Here is a 12,149-nt window from a genome sequence, read left to right as displayed (position 1 = left end):
AATAGCTCAATCGGTAATATTTCCATAGAGTTTTCCAGCTCTCATAGACACTTATAGCAAGCGGGTGTTACGTCGCGATAGCCTTTCTCATGTAGTATCACCGGCATTACTGCAGCGGAAGAAGACCATTTTTGGCACACTCGCCTATTCTTTTAGTAAAATATCGACAGTCTTTTCGTAACTCTTTCGCCTCGCCTATGCCATTACGATCGTGCCCGTGTGTAATATTATTAATTAACATATATACTCTTTTTCGAATCGTCGACGACCTCATATCACCTTCACGGGGTCAGTTTGTCCTGTCGTATCCTCGTATTTCGTTGTTTTCCGCTATCACCTCTTCAACCTTTCGGTATTGACACAATATAACATGAAGTAGCAAAAAAAAGTCGCAATTAAAAATGGCGCATATGCCGATGCCGATACTATCAACGCTGCTTCGTGCAAATTGTTTCAGCAGGCAGCATCCGTTCGTATGTATTTTGGTCTCCGATTTTACCTGGTATCATCTTTATTACAGCTGTTCGCTGTTTCTGCCGTTATTTCGTAAAACTCGTGCTTCCTAGTTATTTTCTGCGAGGCGGAAAAATCTGATGAAATAATTGTCATGACTTGATTCCTTATTTCGCCATAACTCTGAGACCGTATTCGATCATTTGTATATAAGCGAAGTTAGAAACAGCGGTATAGTTCCATTTCCGGAACCTGTTCTCTTCTGAAACAAGCTTGTTGCTCTTTTTCGTTCCCGCTTTCTTTGTCTCTCTAGCCCTTCAAGCCCTCTGAGGGCTTTTCGAGAGGAACAGTCTCTTGTCATAACGATGTGTCGAATATTTATCTCTATTGGTTAACGATCGCATGTCGGGCCGTGTACAGAGTTTAGGCGCACATACTGTGGGATCTCGGGGAGCCGAACGAATTAAACTTGCTTTTTCAGTAATTCATTTTTGAACCCTATCGCTTTTGCTGGCCTTGTCTTCTAAATAATCTCTCCGTGTGTGTGTGTTTTTTTTTGTTATCGTCACGTTGCAATGGTGGTGAAAATGATTTTTTGCAAGTTACAACCATTATGAGATTTGGATTGCTTTGCTGGATTCGATAGGAGATTTCTAGGTATCTATGATACTTTAACTATCTTATCTGACAAAGCTTTCTGGGGTAAAACTTCTATTCATCGTCGTACTTCACACCGCGCTCCTCTGAGCTCTGATCCTCGTATTGGTATTGAGCCTGAGGATTCGAGGCGGCTGCAGATCGATAGTAGGGGTTTTGTCCGTTGGCAGCTTGCTGACCACCACGGTACTGGGCATACGGATCGAAGGCCTGAGCAGGCTGCGGCTGTGCAGCAGGCTGGGCCTGAAAGCGGACAAATATTGATTCTCTCTTATCAACAATAAGCCTTATCACATGTTTGAAGTTGGCTAACAAATTCAATCGAAACAAAAACAAGCTATACGGTGACGAAAAAAAACGCGAAATATATGATGTTCTCTTACGCTTCCAGATAGCGGATTCAAGTATTTAGTCCATTAGGGTTTATTCCAGAAACTGAGCACGACTTGTGTGGTAATACTTTTTGAATTTATTCTATGCACATATTACTGGCTAGAAATTGCAGTCGAAAAGTGCATAAATCAGCTCTGTCACACGTCGATGCGGAAATGTTAGGTAGCTAAGAGTTAATTCATTTAGGCAGGTATATTCTAAAAAAATCTCGTTGCAACCCACCCCTCCCCTCCCCTTCAGCTTTTAACCTGTTTTGGCTAACAGGTTACGCCAGTGATTTTACACCGAACTAGCAGGACGAGATTAAACCTAACTACGCTTGTCCTCTACTAAATAGAAGGATAGACTGAACTGCGAATCCACGAATTAAAGTTATTATAACATTATTAAAGCCGAAATTTAATATTACGTCAGCGCTCTTTGCAATACAACAACATATGCTGACGCAGAATGTTAAACCTAGGAACATGGGGTGAGGTTGTCTAGGTTCAAAACCACACGCTTCACTCTATGCTCGAAAGGGCCCGCCGTTTGAAGCAGTGCTAAAAAGCAGTACTGAACGTAAAATTCGAGCAATTTATTTAGTATTAAGCGTATAGCAAAGAGTGCGCAGTAGCTACTCTGTGTATATACCTGCCTACAATGGGGGATGTGGTAAGAAAAATGACCTAAATCTTAGGGGCTACCATCGAAAATGCGTACTGTAAGGTATATAACTATATCACATTGCGTAATGTGTTGGGTTTATACATTGTTGATATTTTTCTGGTTGCCCTCTGATCTTACTTTTCCGTTAAGCACTATAGCTTACCTATACTAATTTCGATAAATTAAGGGGATAACTTTTTGTCTAAGTTTATGCCCTTCTTTTTTTAATATTTGTTTAGCGTTAGAGATTATTTCACAACTGAATTATCCTACCTGGCGATATGTCACACCAGCGGGTTGGGTCTGTCGGTAAGCAGGCGCAGCCTGGGTCACCGGCTGAGTCTGTCGGTAAGCTGCTTGACCAGCGGGTTGTGCAGCCGTTTGGCGGTAGGTAACTCCGGCGGGGGTGGCTTGACGCGGAATGGGGCGTGCCGCAGACCTCTGTCGGGACACAGGTTCATCCTCGTACTGCTGAGCAAAAGCGGGACTTCTGGGAGCAGGGGCTGATTGAGGTGCGGGAGGAATAGGGTCACCCACGACGAAACCCTCAGGATAGTAACGATCAGCGTAGAGGATGGTGTTGTTAGGTCCACGTTGTTCGAGCTCCTTGTTAAGGTAGTCGTTGACAAAGTAGTACTTTTCCGAGGAGCCACAAATGTCCTGATCGGCAGGTACACAGTTCAGATGGACTTGGTGGAACACTGTACCTTCAGCACACATGAACGAGTTCTTTGCTCCTCCAATGCAGTAATGGAAGGCCTTGCACTCTACGGACGTATCAGCGTAGTAGCCGTCCTTCTTTCCGTCGCATTTGAAGTTCGAACGTTCGAGCAGCAGCTCAAGCGGGGAGGGCTTTGCTTCTTCTTCCTCTTCCTCTTCTTGAGACGTTTGCGAGGTGATTTTGCGAGCAGGGGCAGCCGGTCGGCTAGCAGGCCGACGAGCAGGCTGTGCCTGAGCCTGCTGCTGGTAGTCAAACTGAGAAAACTGTTGACCCTGCTGGTACTGCGAGCTAAGCTGTTGCTGGTATTGAGTTTGTCCTTGAGCCTGACCGAATCGCGATGACTGTGTCTGAGCAGCCTGTGGAGCCTGCGCGGGGTAATACTGCTGTTGTGCTTGCCGCTTTTGCTACGGAAAGTTAAGCAAGATTAGACAATAATTATTAAAGATAGGGAATAAGTAGATCAAATTGGAGTATGGCACAGTATAGTATAAAAAAAAAAACGTAAATGTTTTTTTCTTTGTATCAGAATTATAGCTTATATGGAAAACGTCTCAGGGCAGGAACACATAATCCGCGCGTGGCATTTACTGGTATAGTCATTCAGCCTTGAGCACTTCATGTACAGCGACGTTGAACGTTTTGAGAGAACAACGGCTTCTGGAACCTGAAAATTGAACCTACTCTAAAGATCGTCTTTGACAGTGATGGAGTTGTGTGCCTGTTTAACGGTCACAGTTGGAAGTTCGACGCATGGATAGACTTAAAAATAATCGCCTTCTTAATATTTGCTATTCGCGTTGCGTTTGCTCAGATCAAGTCCTGTCGCTGCTAGAGAACTAGGAGGCATGAAAGTGAAAGAACACGGGTTTTTTAAGCCTAAGCTTAGGGTCGTAAGGTTGTACACGGTAGCCCAACAAGGACGACGTATAGATAGGGAGAAAAACTACGCTGGCCCTTGGACGTCTGGCGTAGTTCCGGAATGGTGACGAGGGCTTTGGAGCATTGCAGGAGGTTATGTCGCCATGAGATAGAGAGATATCTATACAGAATAAACGATGAATACTGCCAGTATCTTTAAGGGTATCGAAGGATAAGCGAAACTTGCTGGAGTACGGAGCAAGTGGTGAATGGGAAATAGCCCTACTCCGACCCGCCACGAATGATCTAAGCATCTCCCGAGCTGCAAGGTATATTAGAGGAATGGGCTATGCACAATGGACTAACGACAATAAACGTATATATACATCTTCGTACCCTATTTTCGGCACAGGCAATGGCGGCGAGAGCCAGTACGATGACTAGGGCGAACCTCATCTGTAACGCAAAGCAGAAGCGTAAAACGACAACGGTAAGAAACACATCTCATATAACTCACGTATACAGGCACAATGCAGTACAACGAAAAAGGAGCACAATTCGATGTAAATATAACATGAATATCTGTGTAGATGTTCATGTAGGTTCGAAAGTACGTGTTTTACAAACGTAAAGAATATGAAAAGGGCCAGGCGCTCTGTTAGACTCGTTCGCGTGTATGGAAACGTTTGAATTATCGTAATGATGTGCGCCTTCTGTTTGAAGCATTCACGTTTAGAAAATTTCAATAAAAAAAAAAAGCCAAAAAATAGTTCCGCGATAAACGAGCACATAAAAGTCTTTGCACAGTCAAACTTCACAGTTGTAATATTTAACTTTAAAGTTACCAACTGAACCAAAATCACTTTCCAACTGATAAACGTTTTGTTCAATTATCCAAGAACATCACTGCAAACACAGACCGTACATGCTATGAGCAGGAAATCACCTCACAGAATATTGTATCTTTTAAGACGTATACAAGTCGAACAGTTTTATGAGTAATGATGGTGGACAACTGCGCACTGCTGTCACTCACGTATGGCAATTAACCATTTAATTAAATTAATTAAAAGACCATTGAATAAAAACAGTACCATCGTACGGTGTTTTCTGGGCCATGATCAAAAGAAAAATTCAATAAAGAACTTTTCGCCTTTTGCTTACCGCAATATTGGACAATTTGGATTCCTTTAGCTGCTTTAGTGACGAATCGACAAAAATACATAATTTTTTCAGTAGCTTTTACCTGAAGGATTCCGTTCAGTTGCCGTTAACCGATAGTAAGTTTTAGTTCCGCTGCGTGAGCATCCAAGTATTCCCTTGCTGACACCTCTGGATAAGTGTGGCTCTCAACAGCAACATGAGTATCAGCCCGAAAAATGACAAGTAGCGTGTTTTAAAATGCCCATAGTGTACACATTTATTCACACTGCCCCGTCATAGGAATATGGCCAGCTTGAGGAAACTTGGATTCACAGCATCTGCCTCGTTCTTCTTGTGTCGTGTTATTTCAGCATCGGTTGCAGTGAAGAGCTGCGTGCATCGTCTGTATGTTTCGCGGACTTGTGCAACGGGATAAAAAGTAACACCATTTAATCCATAGATCACCTCGATTTTTTGTTTGAGCGTAAACTCGACCTGAGTCGAGTTTACGCTCAAACAACGCCGTTAATACCACCGCCACCTCAGTGATGAGCATCATGGCTAGCTGACACAGCGAATTAAAAGCACAGCTGCCGTTACCGCCACTCCTGATTCTGTTTGACAGGACTGGCATTTGACTGTGTGCAATAACCAGCTATAAACTGGTGATCGTTTTGCTCCCCGTTCGGACCTCTTAGTTTAGCTGACGGACCCTGGCTGCGCCAGGGTTCGGCATGCTTCAAGTGTTACGCTTTGATGGACTATAAACACTGTCGTTATTGATCTTGGCACGAGTTATTGTCATCACTGAGCCCCCCCGAGCGGATCGCGGTCGAAGACACAAGACAGGGCAGGTGAAACGACGAAGACAATGCCAGCGTTATATGTAGCAGAGGCGATATCCATGTTTAAGGCATTTGAATTGCTGCTACAAGAATCATCGGACGTGAAGTAGTCGGGAAGTCTTCATCATTGCGTCACAACGCAACTGAATGACAATGCTGGTCTATTGTTAAGCGCTGGAAAAAACCGCAATTGAAGGTAGGACTACGACCTAGTTGGTATACAGGGAGTCTCAAGTACTATGCGCCGAGCCATATAATGAAGGTAATAAATAACTTTCCTTGTTTACGACATAAGCGCTTGATATCGTAAATACGATGCAGTCAATCATAATAGCTAACTCGTTCACGTGTTTACGATACAACGTTTTCCGTATAGCAATGATTCAACAAAAACCGTATCGTATCAATAACCCGTTCGGAAAATCATCTTTGAACAATAATAACAATCACCATTATCATCGTCATTTAACGCTGAGACTTTAGGCAAACATTTTTGGACGCGCGCCGCTTTCTCAGCATCAACATTGTGATCATAATTGCTAAACCATCAATGTATATATTGACAACGTTTATAACCAAGGGACAGATAGCAATATTAATTGCCCCCTATTTATGAAAGATTGAAGCAGTTCCCATTGGTTTGTTTTCGCCCGTCAGTAGCAGTTTTCGCGGGCAGTTTACTAATGCAATACAAATCTACTGCGGGTTATGTCGGTAACGCAGTGTTGCCCTATTCTCAGAAGAGAAGAAGCGATAGAAGAGTTACCATTCAATTATTTAGACAACGATAGCCTATTACTTCATAAGTCCTTAAATATACGCTGACGTTGGCCACACAAACACGCACAATGAGCATGACCGCGTAACGTCTCATGCCCGTTACAATCAGGAAAAGAAGCCTATAATTAAATCTGATTGCATCAAAATATTGCAAAAAAAAATGCCATTTCATCGTAAACATAGCGAGGACGTGTTTGAAAGTGCTGCCGAAAAAGAAGTAATGAAAAAACGAACATATTTCTATGGTCTTCGAGTATTGGCTATCTGCCATATTTACGGTGCCATGTTACGGATCCGATGTAGACCCATTTTTTGCCATTGGGTCGTTACGAGATATTTACCGAATGTCGATACAGCCGATTTTCCGCATGATTGTACCGCTCATTCAATGCAGCAGACTGCAAATCTTCTATTCAATCACAAATTCATTAATGTCTAAATCGGTGAAAGAAGAGCAACCGTAGCACTGGATGATGTCACGACAGGCAGGCCAGGCACGTAAGTTGTACCTTTCCGTAATTGTCGTAGACGCTACCATTCTTGCGTATGGTATTCATGTATTTATGAGTGGCTGTGCATCGGGGTGTGTGACCGGATGAAATTACCGCTGATTAATACTGATACTATAATCGTAAGTTTGGTGTAGGAATCGGACGGGTAATGAAATATTTTTTTGTCGAACTATTTAAAGTGTTTGATAGAACTTACACCATTTTTCTCTCCATGGGTCACACAATAGAGCACGGTTTATAGATTTGTTGAGATCCTGCTCGAGCTTCCATATAACTGCACGGATTTATCTCATCATTGTTAGTGGACTAGAAATGACTATTTGTTAAATGCCAAATATTAGATACTGTCGTAACAACGTACTATTTCTACAAATAACAAACGTGACATACTGTCAGCTTTGAGAAGCTCCGTAAAGTTTAGCGTTACCGTAGAAGGCCAATGCTATGTCGACGTTAACAAAAGGCACATGGTTGCTGCGCTTTTCTTTTTAACTCTGCTCAAAGGCACAATAAAGTCTAGCACAAACGTGATGCTTATATGGGGTCTGTCGAGCAAAATATATTACTCTCATACTATTTTCTGGGTCACAGGATACTATCGACTGACGTTAGGTTTAACTAGAAAAAAATCGTGCGTCGATCTGCTGGTGTTGCGTTCAGTTGCCTTCTACGTATACGGGTACAATTAGGCCAAGCGTGAAGGAACCGCGTGTGTGAGCGTGTGCATTTCGCGATTCGAGTTTATTATTTAGCTCTTAGCAAAGCTAAACCTTCAAAGGTCGTGGCCCTCCTTTTGTTCGACCGACTCTTGTCTTTTTTGCTAACTAATATCACCACGCAAGCCGTCATCACCTAGCCACTAACCGTTGCCGGACCTAATGATAGAAACCTCGAAACGTACTGACGCGACATGATTGAAACACTGTTTCTGGAGATACGCTTTTTTTGGGGAGTCAACGAAGTCTGAAGCGCTTCGTCATAACCGTTAGCCTGATCACTCTTCCTCATGACCAGAAACGAACCACAATTAGCGATTTGTCGAGACCCAATTCTGTGTTCAGCTCTCTGTTGCCAGTTGACTTCTCATAATCGCCAGCCTTAGTAGGCTCGTAAGTATGCCTCACTGTAGTGAACAAATTTAAAAAAAAACTTTCCCAATTTAATGCAATTTTATATTAGGAACAGGGATTGGGCCTTGTGGTACGCAAGCGATGAACGGCAAACGGGACAGCGGTGCGGTTACTGTGATGGCATGCGATTTCGAGCGATATCTAATAATCCCCCTGCCGGTTCAGTTGAATAGCGGCCTTCACTGACCTTGACTGCGCTCCGGTAGCGGTGGTAAATCGATCCCATAGTTAATGATAAACACAGGCTTTCGGCTAGCGAAACGTTGTCGTTGAAAATAACATTGTGACCACTACAATTTCATAGAGATCTGCGATGATGTTACTCATCCAGCCTAAGGGTCTTGACTCAGTATTATATGGAAGCGGCGTCACCCACATACATAATGTAGTCATTTATAGAACATTTTAGCATGGCTTAACAAGCTTTTCAATGATTCAGCTGCTGGCAGGAGTGGTACTGCTTATAGTGTTATATTGCAAAATCGATGAGTAGTCAAATTAGGAAGTCTGATTCGTACCGCCTACAAGTACCGACTCGACGTATCTGAAATCTATTGGCAGTTATTAGCAGTTCTGGTCGGCATGGCCAAATCGACAAATGTGAGCCGGCTTTGAGCGATAGCAATTAGGCCAACGAGGTAAGTTCTTGTTGTTATCGGGTGATTCTGCGACTGCTAGATGCATTTGGAAAGGGACACGCGTTGCGTGTTCTTTTCTCAATTCACCTTTATCTTTTGTTCACGGCGCGTTTTTCCGCCTACTTTACTTTTTTTCAGTAAGTTTATGGTAATTACGCGCAATAAGTGCGGATAAGGGAGAAGTCGTGCTGGGTCAAGTGTCGAACCGGACAATAACTTCCTATGCGCATTCGAAAAAACATACAGTTACTCGCAGAATGAACGCTTTTGTAGAAGAATTCTATCCATTCTGGAACTCAGAACTGAACGGTAACTGTCAGACGCCGTCAACGGCACAATGGCTATATGGTTTCAAACGGTACGGCGTGATACTTGAAGCTTCGTATTTAGTCCCACATAGTCTATCACCGAAGTCAGTGCTCATACATCGTAGACAATATAGACACAATAAAGGAGATTACCTACAAAAGACAAAATAGATCAAATCATTAAGGCAAATCATGGATACATAACTAGATGTCATAAGTTTTCTCTTCGGGCTTTTTACAGCTCAGCGCTATATGCCACCCACCGGGGCGTCAGAGATGTTACCTTGTAATTCATGTCATTCCACCAATGACACTTGTCACTGGGTGGAATGATGAATTGTAAATACATTTGCTACACGTTGGAAATTCAATTGTGTGCCGTCACAAATAAAATACGAATCGGCTCCATATTGTTGAAATAAAAAACGTCGACGAAAATCCTATCGAAGTAAAAGTCTCGTACCGCCGCTGCTTCAATAATTAATTCCGATTCGTATAATATACATAAAATATGATTTTGATACTTAGGAGATTGCATACGTATCGTAGGACGGAACACTGTAACGCCAAGCTTCGAAAGAACTACGAAGATTATACATTTGCTCAAAGAAATAACGTCATGCCGAAACGACAGCACATTACGGGTTCCAGGCGACAGCTAGATAACACCACTTATTTCACTTATTCGTTTTGGCTAGTTTGGCCTATTAGTTAACCCACGTTACTGTTTTATTGTCGATCGGACGATACGCTTACACCCCCAATTGCAGCGTGTCAGACCCGAGTCCTTGATACCGATAACTTCTACCGCGAACATCAACTCAACACTGAGAAAGTACCGCACAACCCTACGCTCCAGGCTGACCCATTTCCGACCCGACAAAGGAGCCATACAATACGACAATGGTGTCGATTGGCTAATGCATTCCCAGGAACACGAACGATGTTGCTTAGAACATGGTACAGCTCATAGAGCATGAAATTTAATCGAGTAGTCGAGTGCGCGTCCGTTTTCTTCTGTTACGGCCCAACAGGGTAGATGGTATGCCAAAAGAAACTGTTAACGTTCAAGTTCATTATTGCCCCTGAATCTATCAATTCCCCCCCCCCCCCCCGCCCCCGCCCCGTAAAAGAACCACGATAGCCTACTCGTCTCCACCACCATATTTAGCTTTTTCTGGCACCTTCAACTGTGGCAAACGACTGCGGTAACTATAGCTGCTGTCATATTACTTCTATTCCTAGATATAGAATCTACTCAAGGGATTTGTTAACACGTTATTTCGGCTTCGCCGCCGAAATATGCCATTGTGCGTGCTGCTCTAGCCAGAAGCGAAGGCAAATCGACATTGGTGAGCATGCATAGAGAGAACACGACGGCGACAAAAGATTATGAGAGCGTTAACGGGACTTCTGTTCGCTGTGTCGCAACGTCTCTTGCATCTCCAGCTTGCGTCTGCCGTCCTCGTTAGACGCTGACTGCCAGTAGCAACTATAAAGCAAATTAAATGCCTTCGTTTCTCGTTTGCCCGATCAGCACGAGAAGCGCAATACAGGCAAGCAGGCCCTCCTGCCTACTGTTGAATCTTATCTGGGGACGAAGCTGCGATGGGAGAGGACAAAAAGAACCAAGGCAACGTTGTAGGATTGAGAGACGGTCGCATGCGTGTACTTGCGACGTTTCTTGGCAGCTAAAGGTCGACACCAGAAAACCGGTAGATGATTTTTCCGACCGAAGGTGAACAAGGACAAGACGATATTCCGACTTGTGTTCAGCTGCTATTTTGAAAACAAGTGCTTCATTATACCTGAGCGAGGTTAGGGAGAGGGGTCTTAGAGGACTGCACTCCGCACCGAAAGACCACTGAAATGGAAGGTGTCAAAATTCTCCGAAGGCTCGGGCAATCTTAGCAAAAACGCGACAGCCCTCTAGCAAGCCAGAATGTAGTACCTGTCTAAACGGAACAGGCATCAACGTATCCTACACTCGGTTGCAGCTTGCCTTGAGATATTTATATGAAATGTAGTCTGCTGCCGAGGAGACCGAAAACGCCCATGGCCACCTCGTGATTCGTTCAGAAACGGGTTACATTTAGAAAAGCCAACTGAATTTGTCACTTGGCATGTTTACATTTTCTACACTTTGTTATACTTCTCGTTAATGCTCCTGTTGTGAATTAGCGGAACACACGTCAAAACATTTAACTGTCCATTTAAGGGGACTAGCAACTCCACAATATTTACTCGATACTGTGGGTTATGGTTTGTAGCCAACACCCCTTGTCAGTGAGTGGGGTCAGTTAGTAAGCACCAACAAAAGAACACTGCCCAAAAGTGAAACAGCTGTTCTTCAGCAGCAGCAATAATCGGCCCCGGACGCGTATACCTATCACAAACACATACGCACTAAAAACTAAGCACAGATATAAGCACACCGCTGGTTGAACAGCAACGCCAGCAAAAGCCTCTGCTTAACTTGCGTCCTCAGAGGTTTGCCGGTACTCTCACTCGAACTCTTTCTCGTTCAAACTTTTTTGTTGACTACTTTAACGCAGCTTAGGTTCACCAGTCAGTAGGGACTGCCTGGGTGGCCCCACCTTCAGGGCGAGATCTCTTCTTCCTATAGGGACACTGTGCGACGTACGTTGCCAAGGTCATAGAGGTGACCTTGGCAACGTGCAACCTTGACTAGAAGTCACTCGTTTCGCATCATTTTTAGACAGTCCCGCATGTACTCAATCTACGAAGTACCGTCACTCGCAGATCATAGCATAAACATTGATGTATTGAAGTACTAAAACCTCATCCAGCGATCGGTCGATTGCCTACCTTGGCTCGTGTTTTCGCGGGGCGTGTATCCAGAGAAGAACAACAGCTTCTTCGCTTCGTCGACTGTGGGGCAATGCTCGCTGCGCCGTTTAAATAAGATCGCACTCTTGCCCCTTCGCACAAGCACCGGTGGCGTTGGTGGTGGCAAAGTCGGTGACGTCTTTCTGAGGCGAGCGCCGAACAAGCCCAAACCGGCCCCCGAAAGACGGCTGCTGCAGATCAGCCGAGCGGCGA

At 44.0% G+C, this 12,149-nt stretch overlaps 1 protein-coding gene across 1 annotated transcript; it reads right to left on the bottom strand.

Annotated features, from left to right (window-relative positions):
• Positions 1–315: 315 nt before the first annotated feature.
• LOC111262400 (uncharacterized) lies at positions 316–12,033 on the bottom strand. Its single transcript, XM_022836633.2, has 4 exons — positions 11,916–12,033; positions 4,127–4,186; positions 2,425–3,276; positions 316–1,353 (listed from the first exon to the last, which is right to left on the bottom strand). Exons 2-4 carry the CDS (start codon positions 4,184–4,186, stop codon positions 1,165–1,167), a joined length of 1,101 nt encoding a protein of 366 aa, XP_022692368.1. The 5' UTR covers positions 11,916–12,033; the 3' UTR covers positions 316–1,164.
• Positions 12,034–12,149: the final 116 nt, after the last annotated feature.

This window comes from Varroa jacobsoni, unplaced genomic scaffold, assembly GCF_002532875.2.
Source record: "Varroa jacobsoni isolate VJ856 unplaced genomic scaffold, vjacob_1.0 scaffold_657, whole genome shotgun sequence".
NCBI classification, from domain to species: Eukaryota; Metazoa; Arthropoda; class Arachnida; order Mesostigmata; family Varroidae; genus Varroa; species Varroa jacobsoni.
The sequence above is the reverse complement of the archived record's forward strand: the minus strand, read 5'-3'. Positions and strand labels throughout refer to the sequence as shown.

Excerpts from the sequence above, each read along its gene's own strand:
- LOC111262400 (XM_022836633.2), bottom strand. The coding sequence starts at position 4,186 with ATGAGGTTCGCCCTAGTCATCGTACTGGCTCTCGCCGCCATTGCCTGT. Across the intron at positions 3,277-4,126 it reads TTGCCTGTGCCGAAAATAGG|CAAAAGCGGCAAGCACAACA; the intron begins GTACGAAGATGT and ends AACTTTCCGTAG. Across the intron at positions 1,354-2,424 it reads CTGGTGTGACATATCGCCAG|GCCCAGCCTGCTGCACAGCC; the intron begins GTAGGATAATTC and ends GTCCGCTTTCAG.